Consider the following 21,784-nt stretch of genomic DNA (forward strand, 5'->3'; position numbering starts at 1 on the left):
GACAGTGAGAGAGCATAAATCCACCGTGCAACGTGTTGGTCAACAACAGGCCCTTTTGCAAGTGTTACTATAAGGGATCAACGTGTGGAATTACGTAGTTTTCGACCAAAAAATAATGTGCCCCTCTGTGCTGATGCGGACTCTGAAGCCGAGCCAAGTAGGGGAGATTGATTTGACTCTGCAGTGGGAACCGGCCCGTTCCAAAGTTGTCCGCCGTTCACATTTCATAGTTGAAAGTGTGACAAAAAAAAAAACAAAAAGCCAATAACCAAAAACTACAAGAGAAAATTGCAAACTAGAACAGGAACCTCGGCGACTCAGCAGCCTCGTACTCCCACGCCTCTCCTTCTCATTGATTATAGAGCTGCTAGAGTATGAACAACACACTAAGTATTTATACATTCGCCTCCTCCCTACAAGTATCTCCAGTTGACTTGATTATTGCAATGGCTGGACTCCCCCAAAAGCGCATCAAACAGCTGCAGCTCATTCCGAATGCTGCGGCTAATAAGAATAAGAAACACACACACTTGCAGTGATGCGAAATAACTCAATAAATACACTCAGGAAAACAAAAATGTATTCAACAACCTTGCTGTTTTGCATTTCACCACTTTTGGTCTAATGATTTGATTGCCTTCATTATGGCAGAGCCTGCAGTGCAACAACTTTTGGATGGCAGCAGGCATTCAACACTTCACACCCAACCTTAACAATGCATTGCTTTTGGGTGTGGCAGCTCTACTTTCAGATCATAGTTTAGATGCTTAGCTGGAACCAAACAGGTCCAGTTCACAGGTTGTAGCTTTGACTACCAGGAGCAGTTGTGCTGAGATGCTCTGTGGGGACTTAATGACTTGTCAGTCAGCGTTAGTGACAAATAACTCATGATGATCCTTGAACCTGCTTGGCTTTTTTTAAAAAAAGGCTTTAAAGGGTGGCTTTGAATGCTTTAAATGGTTGCGAGAGGTGCAGCTGGGAAGGTTTGATTCAAACAAAGCCAAGTGATCCTATGCACCAAGCCGTGCTTGATTGCATTTGTTTGTTTGTTTGTTTGTTTTTGAGGGGAGGGGGGGAGGTGTTGGTGGGGTTCAGTGTTCAAAATGTCAATATAAACATAGTATGACACAAAGAAACCAAAACATCAATGTCGCTAAGTGGCTGAAAATGGTGACCAATCACATTTCTACTCCAGTACACTTCAACCTGTAAAATTATCAAAACGATCATCACAATGTTTTTGATTTTGTTGAGGTGATCATTTTTGTCCCTCCTTGGAGCTCACATCTCATGTTAATCCAATCCAAAATATTCCACCGATCAGTTTTGCATTTTCACAGATTGAAGTGGACACAAGAAGGAATGTGCATCTGAAATTTTCGTGGCGATCGTTCGTCCTTTTCTGATACAGAATGTGACAAACCAAGCCAGGAAATAATTGTACAACGATTGTCTCCTTTATTGACAGCATGTCTGATGTGTCAATCAAGTAGTCTCCTCCCAATTGGGGGAAAGGGGGGGGGGGGGGTTAGAACTTGTGCGAAAAGTCGTTTAACAAAACAATCTTCGATCATTCAAGAGTTTTTCCGGGGGGGTGGGGGGTGACTTTGAGTGCTGGCATCATTTTTACATACTAACCTATTATAAGTGACAACGTTCAAGTTTTGCACACGCCGCATAATGATCCTGATCATTTGAATCGGGTGTCTTGGAACAGGGTAACTGATAGAGGCTCACGAGAACCGGAACGGGCGCCGTTTTTTGTTGCACCCTGACTAGCCGAACGACAAAATACTGTTTAAGCAACGCTCTCTGTCAGCGCAAATTAGTGAAAGAATCACTCCGCCCCTCCCTCCACTCACAAGCACATCCGGGGTACAGCTGCAGCATAAACACGGAAACACAGAAATCGATGTTCTCGTTTGTCACCCCACTGGCACAATGCAACGCGTCGGTTTATTATTATTATTAATTCATTTGAAGAAATATTTGTAGATTTCATGTCCTGCACTTCATCTCCATAGAAAAGAGACAAGCGAGCACTCGATAACCAACGTTTGATGGATTGTTATGCAGCCCTGGTACCATCCAATAATTAGAAAATGCGTTTTTGCTGCCAACTCTTGAACAAGTCTAACTTGTGTAGTGCAGTGTTACAACATTTAGCTGCGGGCACTTTTGGTGATGCAAAGACGACTGAACTTTCCCACTGAGGCTTGGATGTCTGGATTGTACAGGCAACTTGAGCTGTCGCGCCGTGCTGCAGTACTACAGTGAGGCGTATTTTGCGCATTACATAACACAATGGAAAATTGGCACCCGCGACTTCATTAAACAGCATCATAACTGACACTTAGAATGCTGCCGTGAGAGGTGTATTTCATAAAATGATGAGCAATCATTGAGTGGATGAATGCACTATGTAAAGATCGTTGTGTGACCCCGTACTGTACCCATGAAAGAAAAAAAAACGTTTAAGCATGCGGCAATAATTTGCTAAAAGTATGAGTGCATGTCAGCAACTGCCAGGGAACATTTCTCTGCATCAGTGCTGCTGCCTGAAGTCAAAACTTCACCTTAGATATTTCATGATGGCCTAATGATTAAATGAGCTCTTTCATTCCCGCACGCAACGATTCCAGGAATCCTTGACTTTAAATTTCAATCGGAGGATGCACCGTGAAAATGACCCCTACATATTGTGTTGTATATAAGCGGCAGGTCAACACATGAGCTTTATTATTTCCCCTTGGTGTTACTTCAGACGACCTTGTCATGACTTTTGATTTACATATGAGCGCACATATTGTAAACCGTGCTGGCCTGGAATCAAGTCTGAATATGTACACAGCTTATTGTGCATATGTCAGCAGACACACTTGTGCTCAAGAACAATCAAGGACAAAAGCGCTGCGTGGCTTTCTGCTTCATGGGAGGTTGGATAGTCTTGGGTGTGGCACCACCACCCAGAATGCATGTTACAACCTGTTTGTTTGTTTTTTCTTTTCAGTTTTCAACTTGAATTAATGCATTTCTTGGATGGCAATCGTTTTATTGTGTGTCACTTCAGTGACAAAAATACTAACTCGATGTCAATAATTATTCCAAATATATTGTTCAGAAAATCTGCCTGAATAAGTGTCAAACTGTTCTGAAAGAGTCAATGAGAGTTCATTTTACGTGGACGTTAATTGCAACTGAACTGTGCAAAGCAAATCTGCTGTTCACTTTTTTTTTTTTGAACACATAAATCTGATGCATTATCGTGATCAAAAGCGGACCAAAATGTTGCCCACTACTTGTCTAAATAGTGTGTCATATAAGTATATCTAAATAACTTCGCATCTGTGTCACTAGAGCCTAAACCAGATAGTGTATCTGGATGATTGGTTGGTTTAAGAAAAATGTATAGATTACTTGCACTCGTCATGTTTAGCGTCAATAAGGCCTGAAAGCTGAACGTACGTATCATTGTGATCTTGAGTGCCTTTCCTCACAACCGTCTCTTGCAATTCCACATTCCCTGACAAAAGACAACAGGCTAGCTTGTAAATGGCAGTTTGATTTAATGCGTCAGGAAAACCTGTGCCACAGAGTCATCTGGTGGCGAGATTTATGCACTGCCCTGATGACAAACCTGACAGTGACTGAAATTTACACTTGGCAGTGATGTATGGGTTTCCAACTTGCTGATCACAGACGGAAAGAGCAAAGGCTGTCTCCTTATGAACTTTAACGTAATGGCAAGATTTTTCTTGTCGAATTCAATGAAAATGGGGCTTCAGGAAATCACTCAGCCACAACTTCAGCCTTGACCTGCTCCACAACAGTAGCAGCCTCTGTGGCAGCGGGCCCCTCCGCCTGCTTCTTCTCTTCACCAGTGCACGCCACAGTTTCTGTCGTGGTGACTGTAGTGGTGCTCTTAACCTCTGCAGGTTCCAGGCCAGACGCAGAACCGCCACTCGCCTTGATGGTGCCAAATGAGCAGCTGACATAGGACGGGGTACGGGAGTGCTCCAGGCCATAAGCATTGTAGTTCACAGCTGTGCATTAAAAAAATATATTTAGAATATATTTGTGTGACAAAAAATCATTTGAATCGGAACAGTTAATTTTTCAGCCATTCCATTGTAATATAAACAAAGGACTCTATTTTTGTGGCTAGCATAAATCCTTCGCAGCGTATGGTGTAACTCGACATGCAGGCTAGACCCAATGTTAGTCATTTGGCAGATGAGCGCGGACACGTGCATCTGCCAGCAGGAGGGCTGCGCCGCTCTTGGAGTGGACAGAGCCAACTTCAGTCATGCCCAATTAAAGCGGCTCCTTTTAATCCTTTTAATGCGGGGTTTGATTGTGCACTAGACATGGCAGAAATGCATTTGCGACATGAAGATTATTCATCTTCCGCCTCCAGAGCTGTGCGATGACTTAAGATTTCAGAAAGCTTGATGCCCACTGAAGTTTCATTTCTGAATGACATACAATGCATGAGACCAACTGTCTACCTTCCACCAGTGTTAAACATTGTCTGAGCAGGCGTAACGGTGATATCGACTTTCTAAAACCACGTTATCATTCCGCCAGACACATCAAAATCAGGATCTGCTGAACAGCTGTCTCCAAAAATAGTGCTCAAACTCTTTCAAATCAATAGAATACATACATGTCATCTTGGACACATTGGTCTTGATTCCTGTTGCCAACCTAGAAAGAGACACATCGACCTTGAGAAATTCTGCTACAGAACGACTTAAAACTCAAAGAACCGATGTCATGAAATGTTTTGAAATCTAAATTGAACGGCATGTTTTTGCTTGACTGTTTCAACAATTTCTTCTTAGCTATGAATCATCATCTGTGACTTTATGTTTTTGCTGCTGAAAATCAATAAATCACAACAACATGGTTGAATCACAAACTCATCATCATACCTGTCTTCTTCTCCCTCCAGAAGTTTCCTGTAGGTGGCGATCTCAATGTCCAGTGCAAGCTTGATGTTCATCAGTTCCTGGTATTGGCGGACCTGCAGGGCCATGTCCTGCTTGGCCCTCTGAAGAGCCTCCTCCAGCTCTCTGATGCGGAGTTGGGCATCCTTCACTGCCAGCTCTCCGCGCTCCTCAACCTCGGCGATCTGGGCCTCTAAATTTTTTATCTGGTAAATGAAGCGCGAAATTTGATCGTTGGTTGTTTTCATGATCTCTACTCTTGAGTGAATGAGTGGTGAGTAGGGTTTGGCAACAAAACAAAATTTGAACATTTTGCAGAATTTTTGATGGACATTGATTCTTGGTATCTACTGATCAAAACCTCACCTGCGCTTTAACCATGTCGATTTCGGACTGGAGCCTCATTATTCTGCGGTTCATGTCAGCAATCTCCGCCTTGGTTAACTTCAGATCTTCGCCGCATTTCCCAGCAGTCTGCTGCAAATCGGCATACTATACGCAAGGAAATGCAGCATGTATGGGTGAGTCAAATTGACTGTATCAGGTGTTTATAATTCATTTTTTTATACAGAACACCAGGACGGAAGAGTGATTAGTTCTTATTTGTGGATAAAATGACTTTGGCCAAAAGGGTATTGTCTTGGTTTCTATTTTCCGTAGACTTTCCTGTCATAAGGTGTGTTACCTTGTTTTGGTACCATGATTCAGCCTCAGCTCTGCTTCGATTAGCAATGTCTTCATACTGGGCGCGCACTTCAGCAACGATGGCATCCATGTCGAGGTTACGGCTGTTGTCCATCTCCACCACAACGGATATGTCCTTGATCTGACTCTGTAGCTCATGGATTTCCTGCTCAAAGATAAGTTTTTTTACACACATAACAACGTGACACTTAAGATGCAGATCATCAGTATACTGCTGAAGGTCAGTTCATTACGGCATCAAAGATCTGCCTCAGGAAGTCAAGCTCATCAGACAGTCCGTCGAGTTTGGCTTCCAGCTCTGCTTTATTCAGGTAGGCTGCATCCGTGTCCTGCGTGGCAACAGACAACGCTAAGAAGGCATTGTCGCGCACTACGCAACAAATACAAAAACAACCCTCGTGATGAAAAACTAAATTCGGTGTGACTATGACAAAAAAAAAAAAAAAAATTTGAATCGGAACAGTTAATTTTTCAGCCATTCCATTGTAATATAAACAAAGGACTCTATTTTTGTGGCTAGCATAAATCCTTCGCAGCGTATGGTGTAACTCGACATGCAGGCTAGACCCAATGTTAGTCATTTGGCAGATGAGCGCGGACACGTGCATCTGCCAGCAGGAGGGCTGCGCCGCTCTTGGAGTGGACAGAGCCAACTTCAGTCATGCCCAATTAAAGCGGCTCCTTTTAATCCTTTTAATGCGGGGTTTGATTGTGCACTAGACATGGCAGAAATGCATTTGCGACATGAAGATTATTCATCTTCCGCCTCCAGAGCTGTGCGATGACTTAAGATTTCAGAAAGCTTGATGCCCACTGAAGTTTCATTTCTGAATGACATACAATGCATGAGACCAACTGTCTACCTTCCACCAGTGTTAAACATTGTCTGAGCAGGCGTAACGGTGATATCGACTTTCTAAAACCACGTTATCAATGTATTTATGAATGACATACAATGCATGAGACCGACTGTCTACCTTCTACCAGTTATTAAAAATGGTCTGAGCAGGCATAACGGTGATATCGACTTTCTAAAACCACGTTATCATTCCGCCAGACACATCAAAATCAGGATCTGCTGAACAGCTGTCTCCAAAAATAGTGCTCAAACTCTTTCAAATCAATAGAATACATACATGTCATCTTGGACACATTGGTCTTGATTCCTGTTGCCAACCTAGAAAGAGACACATCGACCTTGAGAAATTCTGCTACAGAACGACTTAAAACTCAAAGAACCGATGTCATGAAATGTTTTGAAATCTAAATTGAACGGCATGTTTTTGCTTGACTGTTTCAACAATTTCTTCTTAGCTATGAATCATCATCTGTGACTTTATGTTTTTGCTGCTGAAAATCAATAAATCACAACAACATGGTTGAATCACAAACTCATCATCATACCTGTCTTCTTCTCCCTCCAGAAGTTTCCTGTAGGTGGCGATCTCAATGTCCAGTGCAAGCTTGATGTTCATCAGTTCCTGGTATTGGCGGACCTGCAGGGCCATGTCCTGCTTGGCCCTCTGAAGAGCCTCCTCCAGCTCTCTGATGCGGAGTTGGGCATCCTTCACTGCCAGCTCTCCGCGCTCCTCAACCTCGGCGATCTGGGCCTCTAAATTTTTTATCTGGTAAATGAAGCGCGAAATTTGATCGTTGGTTGTTTTCATGATCTCTACTCTTGAGTGAATGAGTGGTGAGTAGGGTTTGGCAACAAAACAAAATTTGAACATTTTGCAGAATTTTTGATGGACATTGATTCTTGGTATCTACTGATCAAAACCTCACCTGCGCTTTAACCATGTCGATTTCGGACTGGAGCCTCATTATTCTGCGGTTCATGTCAGCAATCTCCGCCTTGGTTAACTTCAGATCTTCGCCGCATTTCCCAGCAGTCTGCTGCAAATCGGCATACTATACGCAAGGAAATGCAGCATGTATGGGTGAGTCAAATTGACTGTATCAGGTGTTTATAATTCATTTTTTTATACAGAACACCAGGACGGAAGAGTGATTAGTTCTTATTTGTGGATAAAATGACTTTGGCCAAAAGGGTATTGTCTTGGTTTCTATTTTCCGTAGACTTTCCTGTCATAAGGTGTGTTACCTTGTTTTGGTACCATGATTCAGCCTCAGCTCTGCTTCGATTAGCAATGTCTTCATACTGGGCGCGCACTTCAGCAACGATGGCATCCATGTCGAGGTTACGGCTGTTGTCCATCTCCACCACAACGGATATGTCCTTGATCTGACTCTGTAGCTCATGGATTTCCTGCTCAAAGATAAGTTTTTTTACACACATAACAACGTGACACTTAAGATGCAGATCATCAGTATACTGCTGAAGGTCAGTTCATTACGGCATCAAAGATCTGCCTCAGGAAGTCAAGCTCATCAGACAGTCCGTCGAGTTTGGCTTCCAGCTCTGCTTTATTCAGGTAGGCTGCATCCGTGTCCTGCGTGGCAACAGACAACGCTAAGAAGGCATTGTCGCGCACTACGCAACAAATACAAAAACAACCCTCGTGATGAAAAACTAAATTCGGTGTGACTATGACAAAAAAAAAAAAAAAGGTCACAAGACCTGGACAGACCTTCTTCATGAGGACAAAGTTGTTCTCGCATTCATTGCGCTTGTTGATCTCATCCTCATACCTAATCAAATAATACAAAGAGTCACATAGAAACACAGTTATATGTATCGACATATACAGTATATATATGGGTGTGTGTTTGATTATAATTATTAAAACGGTTATTTCATGACATGAGTAAACTGTTCAATGCATTTATAGTATTTTGATTTTTAAATTTTTTTTACAATAAATAGATACTCAATTATTTAACCTGGCACATGACTAAAAATTGACAAATGAAAAATTAATACATCTTCATTGACCAATTTTGTTTTGGTTGTGGAGACTGCTCAATTAATGCAACACACATGACCTGACTCTCAAAAATATATCCATACCATGTGGGGAACCGGGTTGATGGAAAAAAAAGCAGTTGACTTACACAATTTCTCTCCTATTATGCTGCTCTTGTTTAAAAAAAAAAAAAAAAAAAAGGTCAACACTGTAGTTTAAACTATGTTCGATTTTTTTCAAGACAGAAGGAAAGCCTGTATGTCTAATAAAACCTGATTGCATGAAAAACATTAACTCCCAAAATACGATGAACATTTTAAGTCACTTCCTCTTATCAGTCAAACAGTATCATGTACTGTATTTGGCTTTTGAGGTTACGCAGAATTTTTTGAGTGGTAGTCATCTATCTCGCAGGAGTCTACATTAAACAGCAACATGAACTCACTTGTTCTTGAAGTCCTCAACCAGACCTGACATGTGATGCAGGTCAGATTCCAGTTTGATCTTTTCATGGCCCAAGTTGTCCAGCTGTTTGCGCAGGTTGGCGATATAGGCTTCAAACATGGCATCAATGCTGGAGCATGCCGGGCTTTGTTCCTGTAGAAGTTTCCATTTGGTCTCCAGCATTTTGTTCTGCTGCTCCAGGAAGCGCACCTGCGGGAATAACAGCATTATTTAATAACAAGAACTTTCAGAAGAGGGCATTCTTTGCCAGATTAGATGCTTACATTCCCGGAGAGATCTGACTAGAATGGACGCTCATGAATAAACTGTATGGAATGTGACTCAAAGGTCTTTCAGAATGTGTGAAGAAGCGATCGGGGTCACTAAATGATTAGCTTCACTGTGTGGATCGGTGAGAAAAAAAAGCCAGGAATGAAAAATGACTCCTCTGGCACCACAACATCGATGTCATGTCAATTATTACTCACTCAACTTGGAGTCACAATGCAGCTTTTAACACAAAATGGTGGTGTTTCCCAATTGTGACACGCGATAGCCCCTTTACAATGTCTTCATTCAGAGTTCTCACTTTGGGTGGGGTCTTGGGCAAACAGAACAAGCATGCATGTCATGCATGTGTCGTTTCACAAGATGGAGGATCGGGGAGAGGGCTTGTTTTTTTTTTTGTTTGTTTTTTTTTCTACTGAACTTGTGTGATTGATTTCGGAGGTTAACTTCTGGCCCACATTTTTTCTGGGGGCCTCCTTAAACAAGAAAACCAAGGCATGACTTCCAAGTGGGGGGAACATGTAGATAAGAGCTGATCAATCACTGGCTGAGAGCAAATTTTTCATTTTTATAATTGACTGTGATTTTTTTGAACATCGTTTGATGGAGGCTGCTGCTTTTGATTGATTTTACCCAACTTCATGAAGTGGGTAACAGTCATATTGTCAATAGATGGATATAATTTCTGTTTGATCAATTTCAGCATCATTTTATTCTCCTCCTTGTCTTTTTTTCTTTTACATTTTCACTCTTTTTACATATGGTATGCAAAAACACACTTGCATACAGTAAATAAGTTTTGACTTTTGGCATCTGCGAGTCACGCATGATTTGTTTGGCAGTTTTTGTGTCAGATGCCTCAGCTGCCGCAAGCCTTGCAGGTTTGTAAGCATGCAGCCACAGGGCTGGATAATGGGGGATGGGCCAGGAACCAAATTCATTAGTATCAGTAGTCAGTAGATCACCAGTGTACATTAAAGAGGATGCCACTATTTGAACCAAGGCATCAAGTATGATAGCGAATCCTTGTAATGAGTCCTGCGATGGTCTCAGCAAGTTGTACAGTGATCCAACATCTTGCCTTGAAACAAATGTGCAAGACTTTTATCTGAGAAGGCTGCATGTGGTCATACACAGAAGCCTTTTGAATGATTGCCTCAGAAGTCTCGAAGCTGAATCTTTTTCAATGTGAGCTCATTTGGTTCGCTAAATTCCATCTTTAGGGTAATGTCCCCATAAACACAAAAACAGCATTTTCAAGTCGACTGACCTTGTCAATGAAGGACGCAAAACGGTTGTTGAGGGTCTTGATCTGCTCCTTCTCCTGGATGCGGACCGACTGGATGGTGGGGTCAATCTCCAGGTTCAAGGGAGCCAGCAGGCTCTTGTTCACAGTCACTTCTGTGATGGGGGCCACCACTTCTTGGGCCATACCACCACCCACGCGTCCACCAAAGCCCGCATAGCCGAATTCGAATCCACCCGCTCTTTGGCCTGAACCCCCGGCAGCATACCCACCGACCACCTTGAAGCCTCCGACGCCAACGGCGGCGCCGCTGCTGCCCACCCCACCGTAGGCGCCGCGGACTACGCAGCTCTGCCTGGCGACACCCACGCCTCGGCCGCCGTAGCCGGAGAAGGAGCGGCTGCTGAAGCCCTGACTCGGGCCCTTGGTGGTGGACAAGGTGGAGAAGGTGGTGGTCTTCACAGCTCTGACAGACATGGTCTCAAAGGATTCTGTAGCAGCGAGGTGGGGTGAGAGGAGGCTCGGAGACTCTGCTGAAGATAGGAGAGTCAGGCAGATAGACCGTCCCTGGGGTTTGGTGCTATTTATCTGAACAGGGGAGGGTTACCTTCTTGTTCGTGATTGGTCATTGTCATGAACACAAGAATATGGCATGGGGTGTGGGGATGGGTGTGTTGTCAAGGAAGAAAATCACATCTTGTTGCACATTTGCAGCCAGAAAATCATTTAAAAGAACGACAGAATGTAACTCATGTTGGTCCAAGCTTCTTAAAAAAATAAATAAATAAAAAGAAGAAATCACCCATGCTATTACATTTGTCTGTAATTTAAATGATGTTACTGAGGCTTACTTTTGTTATTTTCATCTGTAAAACTCATGCCAACGTTAAATTATCCTCTCGTCTCAAATATCCGCAGCGCCGGCTCGCAGTCAAATAAGGAAGCACGTCAATTTGTTCCCTCACTTCTCATCGGGGTGACATATTGCAAAGTAAAGTGTCTTCTCCCTGTGCACACGTTTGTGCCCGGCAACTGCATGTCTCAGAAATGTGACAGATATATTTTTATCCTTTGATTAGTTTGACTCACCTTGTGACAAATCGCTTTTAACAGCACGCATTGCAGAAGCAAGAGTTTAGTGGACATTCGCCAGTGGCGCGATCAACCTCGTGGAGGCATGAACATTCTTTCTTTATCAGCCAGTGGAGAGCAAACACCGTTTGTTTTTTCTTGTCCCACCTTAAGTCTTAAATAGCTTTCAAATTACCCATAAAATCCAACAGAAGGAAAGATGGCGAACATCCACTGGGGAAAAAAATCCTCCGACTTTGTAGACTTTTGACAAATGTGTTTCGTGTGTCTTTTCACAAAGTGTGGAACCATTGGTATGCAAACTTGTGGCATTTTAAGTGGTGGCACTTTTGCACTGTTTACTTCAAGCACAAAAAGATAAATATTTTTTTCAATTTAAATGTGTTTTTCTTATAATTTCGCCATGGCCAAAATGTCTCATCGCAAGTCTATTTAAAAGGACACTGACGTTTTGGTTTGTATGAAGCTGCAAAGTGACACTCCAAGTGTGGAATGTGCTGAAGGACACACATACATGTTACAAGTCACAGAGGATGAGGGCATGGAAACTGGATTACGACGGACGGACACCTTAAATTAATTCTTCGTTTGCCCAAGCCACACTGCAAAATCTTGCCAGCACACAGAATCAAGTAAACCAACGTACAACATTACAACATAAAAAAAAAGAAGGATGCATGAAAATATGACTTCTTTAGGTGAGGTAATAAACATGTCGCATAAAAACATAAAAACAGATCATATTTAAAAGCTTTATTTTTGTGGACCATGTGGACTGTGTTCGGGAGGATCCTGCCAAGCCTTCACAATTATTGGTCAAGTCAGTCATAAAATGCATTTCCTGCCTTGCCTCCAGATGCAGTCGCTTCATTGGTTCTTCGTTGCTCAGGATACACAACACAACACGCCATCTGCCCTCTTGACGTCGCTAAAAATATTGAAAATGGTTCTGAACCTTTTACTGGGTATAAATTGTTCAAAATTGTGTCAATATCATTACCATCATATGATATAAAAGCACAGATGGGAAAACTGATGGCATGAAGCCCTTGACCACATCTCTTAAAAAGTGAGTGGCTTCAAAAAGGCGCTGTGTCCTGAGTTGTTGAACACATCTAGATGTAAATACCATGAAACGAAACCAGGGATTCTGAACGTTTATCACCTTTTGATCCGAAACCCAAATGTATTCATTATACAATCAAAAAAAGGGTCTTAAACCGTCCATCCTTTGCAGTGCAGTTATTAATGTGAAACACTAAGTTGCAGCACTGCCGTGTGTATCATGTAGTGATGGCACTTGACCAGCCCAATGGAATTTTCACAAACTGTGCCATTTCTGGAAACGGTGACTGACTGCAGCTGTCGGTGCTTTGCTGCACTGAAATGGTTGCAAAATGGCACCTCGCCAAAAAAGGGAACCGTTAACTTTTCAACAAGCAATTTGGTTCCAGTACGACAGTAAGCGTAGGTTTCAAACATTGCAGGGCGTCTCTGCCCCAATAAGGTTTCGTCCCTCCATATTGGATGTCACTATCCAGGTCACTGGTTCACAATGCACTTTTGCAACACTCACCAGACCAGCCGAGATAGCAAAACCGTGCAACCTTATCAATCTCGGATTCATAGCCTTATTTGGTGAAAGTAAGGCCCTCTAACGGAAATTCTCCCTGGTTCAAAAATAGTGTGCCAGCGGTGTAAAATACACAAAAACACAGCACTGTTCAAACAACCCATGTCACACCTGGTGCTGAAATGTACTTTGAATGAGCCAAGTCGCTAAAGTCCTCATTGTATGGCGAGTGCTGCTGTTTCTTTCTGACTTCTGCCACCCAGTGAGTGCAGACTGCAAGTGCATGTCACGTGAGTGCCATTCCATTCCATTTCATTGCACATACTGTATGTGTTTTTCACAGCCGGTGGCGCTAAAACACATAAAACATACACACTTAGTTTTTGCTCTGCTGCCATGCTAATATTTCACCAGTCTTAAAACACACTCGTACAAAAAACGCTCACTAACTCAATCAAACAAGAGATACTAATGGACAATAAAACGACCCAGAGTGCAATTATAGCACCCTGGGTCTTCTGCCAAAATAAGCATCTCAAACAAAAGACGCAAGCACATTTAAGGTTATCAAAATTCGAAAAAAAATAAATATCGAGAGGATAACCGAGTCTCCTCCTCGTTTTGTTTTGCAGTGCTTACTGGACGTTTCATTCTTGCATGTGTAAACATACAGCTGACGTGACTTGTGTTATTTGGACAAATACGATAAAACATTGACGACCGGTTAATAGAGGGCGCTAGAGCACCACCCCACTGATCAACGGAGTTACCTTAAATTAGACTACAAAATTATATATATGTAAAAAAAAAATGTGGATTTTAATCATATGAATATCTGTGTCACGTCAGCCATGATCTCACCCCACGTCACTTGACAAAATCCTATTGAACATCTGTGGGAAGAGCTGATGCATGCAGTCAAGAGAAGACGCCCTGCAAACAACAGATGAGCAATTTGCTCCCAACAAGCAGGTCAAAATTGATTACCGGTACAGTGATTTACTTGAAAGGTTGCGCAACTTAATGGATGAAAGGGAACAGTGTTTTGTCTTGGCCAGTTTCAGTTACATTATTTTATTGTATATTATATTTCATTTTCGATATTTATTTTTATGTCACTTTTTTTATTCTCGTGTTCATAGTAAATCTATTGTGCTTTTATCTGTTTCAAGTTATTTCAGTGGTCATTGAATGTTTTTCTGTGTTGATTATTTTTAACAGAGGGTAACAACAATCTATCTTACCTGTAGCTCTGAAACCTGAACATTACTGTTGTCACGTTTCGGTTTGTGACCAACAGGTGGCACTGTGGGGCTTTTCCCCCTGTAGCTGCACACCTGTTGGTAATGTGGTAATTGGAGCTATAAAAGGACTCCCAGCCCGACCACTCACTGTCGGGTCATTGTTTGCTCGTGCTACTGTCATGTTTGTTTGCTGTCATGTTTGTTTGTCAGGTTTTGGTCAGTGTTATGTTTTATCTTAAGTCATGGTTTTTGTTTGTTACTTTGGACTTTGTTTTGGATTTAGTTTTCTTTGTTTTAAATACACTTCTTCGAATACACCCTGCTCCTCCCTCCTGCCTGCTTTTTGGGGTCCACCACCACCTCGCATCGTGACAACTGTATTGCAATTATCTTCTGTCGGATTGTTGACTGAGTGATTAGGAAATAATAATTTCGTCAATTGTGTTGTTATTGTTGCTAATGTTACTTCAAGTTGATGTGGGCTTGATCAACACAAAAACAATAGATGTGTCTCTCGTGTATTATGAATTAAGGTGTTCGCACACGCACTTTGCTATCATAAAGTCGTTAATAGACACCGAAGACACAGAACACTAACTCAGTTCTTTCAAGGCCACGTTTTAATGAAGCACATAAAACGGTGCGTTATATTTTCAATGTCTAAGAATCAACTCTCTCTTTTCTCCTGTCATATCCGGGCAAGACTTGAGCAGACCCTGATTTGTTTGTTTGCGGGGTTGCGATGGTGAAACAAAATGTTGTCAGCGTTTTTTTCCACACACATGAAGACAGCCGCAACGCTGTCATGCGGTTTGAGTCATGCGCGTTTCATTTATCGTTCCTCTTTATATCTCCTGCTTCCCTTCACAAACTAGATTTTCCACAGTTTTTTTTTCTTTTTTGATCTTTACGTGCGAGTGAGCGAGCTGGTCGGTGACACTGAAATTTGGAATGTCTTGATACGGAAAGTTCTTTTGACCCTGTCGATGTTGTTGCAGAACTAGACCTCTCACGATAAGTCAGTCATATTGGTTATGCAGATTTTAACCCTTTCAGGGACAGCGGTTAGTTACTACAATGGACAGCTTATCATGTTATCAGGTTACAAGGTGCATGAAAGGGTTACAGTTTAAGGCAGGGTACGAGGGCCATCCCCATTCCTAATGGTGCTACGAGGTTGCTTTGGTTTTCATTGAGGGTGCAATCAGCTTGTGTGGAGAGGGGAGGGAGGCACCATTTACAACGAGAAGACGCATAAATAAATAAACCACAAAATGTCATGAGAAGGGGGCAACTGGTATTCAAGGGCCTCTCACAGCCCACTCTCCATCATGAGAAAATTCCTCAAAAATCAAAGTTCCGCAGTACTTCAGCTTGTGCGCGTTTTCCATTCTGTAGCATATTTAAACTTGTGGACATGTTGATCCTTGTGATGTCGGCTTTTGTTCCTTCAGAGTTCTTTGAGCGTGTTCGATCAAAGGAATCTGTGAAGCTCGGTCCTCAGAAGTTATTGTGTCAACAGAAGACCCGATATGTGCGGATCTGCAGATATAATGTGATTGGTGGACAAAGGTCTTCTTTATCTGTATTTTGTTTTTGTTTGTATTCTGAGCGTGGTATCAGCTAACGCGCTGTCTTTGTGCATCTCGCCGTTTCCACGACCTCCGGGGTATCTCGGAAGCTTGTGTGTCCTTTGGATTTTCTTTGTGAATGTGGGAACAGCCATTGTCTTCGCTGTTAACTTATTGTTTGTGTTGAAATGTGATTACAGCCTTAGGTTCAGTTCTCGCTGGGGGAGTTAAGCAATCACCAGTCAACTTTGTGATTTGCCAGTTCATGCTACAATTTGGTTATTTTCACAAAGTCTTGACATTTTTTCATTCGATGCGCTGCATGTGGCAAAAAGATTTTATTTATGTACCTCATTGACCAAGCCTGGGCTACAATGAAAAGCAGGCAACACTCCTTTTATGGGTAAAGCAAAAGCATTTGGTCGTTTTGGCGAAGCTCTTTCATTTTTCTGCGTGCAACCTCACCCTCATTTGCCTCTGCTCACTCGCTCAACGAATCTGATTTGCATGGGTCATGCGGGGTTTGTTGCCTCTAATATGCTTTGTACGTTTCCATGACAGTTGAAGACACACTAGGTTAGAAAAGGAAACATGTGGGCAAAGGAGAGCATGAGAGAGAGAGCAGGAAATGAAAAATGGGGCGATGTTGAAGTGGGCAGGGTCTAAAAAGGCCAACTGAGATTGAGGGAGAGAAGGAGGAGTATAAATTCCCCACTTCCCACTGCCATCGTCTCTTTTGACGCCGACCAGCAGCAAGCTTCTTACTTCTCACATTCTTCTCCGTGACGCACGAAACTTCTCCACCATGAGCTACAGGAGATCCAACTTCCAGCAGATATCTGCATCCCACATCTCACCCCGCTACAGCGCTGGCAGCGCCTATGGCGGCGCCGGTGGCTCTGGCACCCGCATCTCCTCTACCTCTTCGTACTCCCTGCGTTCTGGACCGAGCAAAATGGGCAGCGGGATGGGCGGCGGTTCAGGAGTGAGTTTCAGTGGATCCATGGCAGCAGGTGGTGGCATGGGAGCCGGCATTACGGGTAACGAGAAGGGGGCCATGCAGAACCTCAACGATCGCTTGGCAAACTACCTTGAGACGGTGAGGAACCTGGAGCAGGCCAACCAGGAGCTGGAGATGAAGATCAGGGAGGCGTTGAAGACCGGAGGGCCTGACATGAGAGACTACAGCAAGTATGAACCCATCATTGAAGACCTCCGCAAACAGGTTGGTGTCATCAGGCAGTCAGGTTATGATGAGGAGATCAGCAGGCTGCATTCATTTTGCACATTTTGGTCGCCCACGGGGGTTCAAAATTTGTCTCATCCTGCGATTAAGTCATAACCAACTTGGGTGTCACATTATTAAGAACCTTGGGAAGAAGTGCACATTTGAGACTTTTCTTTTCACAATTTCTCGAGTCAGTCATCCCATTTCTTGCATAAGAATGAAGGGTGTGGTTGCCCAACTCTGACCATCCCCCATCAATCTGCGCTTCAAGTTGCTCACAACTTCCCTTGATGAGTCACCACCATGAGGGTAGAAACTTCCACATACAAAAGTTCCCCAAACTGTGCCGCTTATAATTGAGATTCTACGCCACTCCCCCCCGTGTCCGTGGGCCCAATGTGAAACAGATGTCTGCTAAGTCGCACACAAAAGGATCTTGTCCCGCCAGCATGAGTGTGTATGTCGATGTACATGTGCGTGAGCGAGAGTGGGGCCGCTTGCATAACAATCAGCTTCACTCATCGGAGTCAAATGTCACGGATTTCTCCAAATGCCAAATGTCTTTTCACAGACTTTCACAAAATGACACTTTTTCCCCAAACTCATAAAGCGTTGTGTGTTTTCCCTTTCCTGCCAGACAGGATGTGCAAAAGAAATTCAACGTCCCCACACCCCGCCACAAAGAATTTAGTCTTCTCGACTCACGTAAACACATGAACATTTGATTTATACAACATTTATTCGCAAGGAAAATTGTTTTTTTTTCATGGAGGAGAAGGGATCCAGCGGAACATTCCTCCCACTCTTCCATTGCCCCTTTGTGTAATCTGACTCTCGGTTCCTTCAACAGATGCGGAGATCCAAATCACATCTGCAGATTATTGTACATGATGTGAAAAAGCGAATCCCCAAAGGTTGCATGATGAACGCGAATCCCATTTTGAAGAGGAACAGAAAGCAACGCCGACTAACAATTAACAAATCACTTGGATTTGTTTTTCAGATCTTTGACAAGATATCAGATAACGCTCGTCTGGTGCTCCAGATCGACAACTCCCGTTTGGCTGCTGACGACTTCAAAGTCAAGTATGTTGATTTCTCTTCATGCTCTCGGGCACTTAGTTCGGGTTGTTTAAATGTGGCAAACCTTGACTTCCTCGTCACATGCCGTTTGGCCTTGCCGAGGCAGACAAAACAATTCCACCCACGCTTGGGATTTGAATAGAGAATAGTATCTCACCAAAACATCTTTACACGGTTTTGAATACCAGCAGTCTTGTGAGGACATGAAGGATGAAAATCACCCGATTCCAAATTTTTATGTAAAGTTACACTTTGGTTTTATCCAAAACACAGGTATGATTTTTTTTTTTTTTCAGATTTAAAAGTTTCCACTTGCAAGATGTGGAGAGACACGCTTTTCGCAGAGACAACATGCAACACAACATGCAGTGCCTGTTTTTTTAATGGAGTCTTGGTTTGTACAGGTTTGACACGGAGCTGGCAATTCGCCAATCTGTGGAGGCCGACATTGCCGGGCTGAAGAAAGTCATTGACGAGACCAACATGAGCAGGATGAACATCGAGAGCGAGATCGAAGCCGTGAGGGAGGAACTTGAATTCCTCAAGAGGAATCACGAGAATGTGAGTGTGCGGTGCCCAAACAATTGCCGGTGTAGTTGCCGTTCAAAGTTTGCCCTGTTCATTCAACGTTCAGTCATTGATGAGATTGTGGAAATGAGAGAGTATGGGAGAAATGACATCGAGAGAAATATCTAATGTGCAAGATTCATGTGTAGAAGCAAAACAAAGTAGGAATTAGTCCAAAACCTGCATTGAGAAGTTCATACTTTTTTTTTTAATAAGACCAATTCAAAACATATTTAAAGTGTTTCAGCAGACAAATGAATTTCCATCTGAGAGCTAATCGGGCACCAAAATATTTTTAAAATACAATGCAGTCACTGTACATGATAGCACTACACACGGCAGGTAGTGAACCACCGATTGGTCAATGTCTAAATTAACATTATATGAATTGATTAGCGGTGATTTTCATCACTCACATTTGGGGAATGGATTCTTTCGAGTGAATTCAAAAGTGTGTGTGTGTTTTCTGTCTTCTCTGTGTTGTCGTGTAGGAGGTGAGGGAGCTGAGGAATCAGATCTCCCAGTCAGGTGTGCAAGTGGACGTCGACGCCCCCAAAGGCCAAGACTTGTCCCAGATCATGGAGGATATGAGGGGCAACTATGAGAAGATCGCAGTTAAAAATGCAGAGGATCTCAAACGCTGGCATGAAAATCAGGTAAGCCAGTGATGTGAAAGGTCATCATGAACAAAGTAATTAGAATAGCAATTTGGTTCATCGGCGTGATATCCTTCCTTCTTTAGACAGCAGAAGTTCAGGCGCAAGTATCACAGAACACAGAGGCGCTCCAGGGCGCCCAAACGGAACGGAGCGACTTATCCAGACAGATACAAACTCTGGAAATCGAGCTCGCATCTCAACAGAGCTTAGTAAGCGTTCATCTTTTCTTTTTGTGTCCATTTTCACATCATCCGGCTGAATCATTCTACAATCCACCCAAACATCTCATTGCTCTTTCACGATGGTTTAACAGAAAGCATCGCTAGAAGACACACTACGCAACACAGAGCTACGTAACAACATGGAAATGGAGAAGTACAACACCATCATCCTGCATCTGGAAGAGGAGCTCGGAAACCTGCGCGCCAATATCCAACAGCAGACGCAAGAGTACGAGGCTCTGCTCAACCTCAAGGTGAAACTGGAAGCTGAGATCGACACCTACAAGAGCCTGCTGGATGGCGGCGATTTCAAGTGAGTGACAGTGAAACCAAGTTGCTCTCATTTCAGTCCAAATGGATTACTTTTTGCAGTGTCCATGTTTGCAGCTTGCATTGTATATAGACATAAGGAGAGGGTAAAAAGACAGAATTCGAGTGATGGCTGTGATGTAAGCAGATTCTGACATCACCTCTTGGAGATCGTATGATGGAGGAGATTCAAAAAAATTGTTGAAAGTGAGTCAAAATATTTTTTAAACCATCAACCCGTTTCATTTGTGTTGTGAAACAGGCTCCAAGATGCCCTCCAGTGAAGCTGTCGGCCACAGTTCCTGTGAAAGATGATCCAGGGCTGTCCAAACCAAAAAAGTTGTTCAATCAAGGAATAGAACTCCCCAACATAATTGCATCACAAGGGGATGAAAGTGAACATGCCCACTCAATAATGTGTGACCTGGCGGCAATAAAACTGTCAGTGCTGACTTTTGGTGTTTTTGTTGTTGTTGTTACACAATATAAAACGTATTTATAGCATTATATTATATTGAAAGAATGTTACATGAAAGACGTCATGATGGTGAAGTACCGTAGTACTGTACTGTACGTCAGCCTTAGAAGTCGGTGGTTTTGAATTTCAGCGAGGGCTTCTCCAGGTATTCCAGCTTCATCCCATGATTCCAAAAACATGCATTTTAAGTTCACCGAAGACTCGAAATTGTAAATTTGAGTTTGAATGGTTGTTTATGTGCCTCGCAATGGGCTGGCAACCAGCCCAGGGTGCACCCCGCTTCTTGTCCAAAGTTACATGGTGAGAATGTAGACTTCGCGAAACCCTGAGCTGAGATTCAAACCCGGGACCTTTCCACTCTCAGGTAAACATGTTAAACACTATCCGCGATGAAGCCAGAATAATGAATATTTTGATTAATACCTCTTTGAAACATGATATGATAGCAACATAGTTTTTGGAAAGACATAATGTTGAATACAGCTCATGTATTGGACGCTGCGAGCGTGTGCAAGTACAGAGCGTGCAAGTATACCGAATGAATTGTCCAGTATGTTGAAAAGAGCCACCGTGGCACATCTTTGTGGCTTGACACTGTTGATTTTTGGCCACTAGAGTGCGTCGAACTCAAAACACATAAACGACGCAGACGTTTTTTTTTTCTTGTTTTTTTTTTTTAAACGCGTGTGTGTGCCTCGTCATTTCAAGACACAACAGTCCCCATTTTATCTCATTGGCGACTTGAATCTCTCGAAAACGCAAATGCTTACACAATTCACCAAAAGTACTCAAGCATAATGTATTTGGGAAGACTGAAGTGGTTTTTTTTTTTGTACTTTTTGAAGTGAGTCGATAGTATAAAGCATTCTTTTGGATAATTAGATATAAACGGACATTTTGTGCAGTCACAATAAAGGCACTTCTATAAGCCGTTAAGGGAATTCCAGAATCAAGAGATTCATTGTTTCCTTGAATATTTAGAGCATTTAGTCATGGCCGGAGTTGAAGGGGGAAGACGTAGGACTCTGACGTCCTTCATCACCACAAAGCCCGTTCATGTCCCCATTTATAAGCATTTTAACACCCTGCATGTCAAAAAATAATTACCGTACGTTATGTTTTTTAGAATTGTCGTTTTACTGAACGCTTAATACACTGTAAGTCAAAGTATTTAGTAAGTTAACAACGCTAATTAAAATAGATAACTACAGTCAACAGCAAAATTTAATTAGAGATTACTTTATGTGACTCAAAAGGTTC

General features: G+C 42.7%; 2 protein-coding genes across 4 annotated transcripts in view; one reads left to right on the forward strand and one right to left on the reverse strand.

Moving 5' to 3' along the window:
- LOC109522359 (intermediate filament protein ON3-like) overlaps nucleotides 1-11,067 on the reverse strand; it is a 33,688-nt gene extending 22,621 nt beyond the window's left edge. Inside the window, exons 1-9 of one of the 3 annotated variants that reach the window (XM_019880871.1) lie at nucleotides 10,524-11,067; nucleotides 8,967-9,175; nucleotides 8,246-8,306; nucleotides 8,012-8,107; nucleotides 7,759-7,923; nucleotides 7,440-7,565; nucleotides 7,059-7,279; nucleotides 6,791-6,831; nucleotides 3,545-4,043 (exon numbers count right to left, since the gene is read on the reverse strand). In XM_019880871.1, the coding sequence (XP_019736430.1) occupies nucleotides 3,790-4,043; nucleotides 6,791-6,831; nucleotides 7,059-7,279; nucleotides 7,440-7,565; nucleotides 7,759-7,923; nucleotides 8,012-8,107; nucleotides 8,246-8,306; nucleotides 8,967-9,175; nucleotides 10,524-10,976 (1,626 nt within the window). In that variant the 5' untranslated portion in view covers nucleotides 10,977-11,067 and the 3' untranslated portion in view covers nucleotides 3,545-3,789. Of the gene's footprint in view, nucleotides 1-3,544; nucleotides 4,044-6,790; nucleotides 6,832-7,058; nucleotides 7,280-7,439; nucleotides 7,566-7,758; nucleotides 7,924-8,011; nucleotides 8,108-8,245; nucleotides 8,307-8,966; nucleotides 9,176-10,523 lie in introns of those variants that run through there. The other 2 variants (XM_019880873.1, XM_019880872.1) reach the window with 2 other exon arrangements.
- A 5,625-nt stretch (nucleotides 11,068-16,692) lies between these two features.
- Nucleotides 16,693-20,498, forward strand: LOC109522360 (keratin, type I cytoskeletal 18-like). The gene is made up of 7 exons (XM_019880877.1): nucleotides 16,693-17,204; nucleotides 18,211-18,293; nucleotides 18,695-18,851; nucleotides 19,349-19,513; nucleotides 19,600-19,725; nucleotides 19,830-20,050; nucleotides 20,309-20,498. The coding sequence occupies exons 1-7, from the start codon at nucleotides 16,785-16,787 to the stop codon at nucleotides 20,328-20,330; spliced, it is 1,194 nt and encodes a 397-aa protein (XP_019736436.1). The 5' UTR covers nucleotides 16,693-16,784; the 3' UTR covers nucleotides 20,331-20,498.
- Nucleotides 20,499-21,784: the final 1,286 nt, after the last annotated feature.

Source organism: Hippocampus comes, unplaced genomic scaffold (assembly GCF_001891065.2).
Source record: "Hippocampus comes isolate QL1 unplaced genomic scaffold, H_comes_QL1_v1.1 scaffold68, whole genome shotgun sequence".
NCBI classification, from domain to species: Eukaryota; Metazoa; Chordata; class Actinopteri; order Syngnathiformes; family Syngnathidae; genus Hippocampus; species Hippocampus comes.

Bases quoted from the DNA above. Each gene is read 5' to 3' on its own strand.
- LOC109522360 (XM_019880877.1), top strand. From the start codon at position 16,785: ATGAGCTACAGGAGATCCAACTTCCAGCAGATATCTGCATCCCACATC. The intron at 18,294-18,694 runs GTATGTTGATTT...TGGTTTGTACAG, and splicing joins GCTGACGACTTCAAAGTCAA to GTTTGACACGGAGCTGGCAA. The intron at 19,514-19,599 runs GTAAGCCAGTGA...TTCCTTCTTTAG, and splicing joins AACGCTGGCATGAAAATCAG to ACAGCAGAAGTTCAGGCGCA.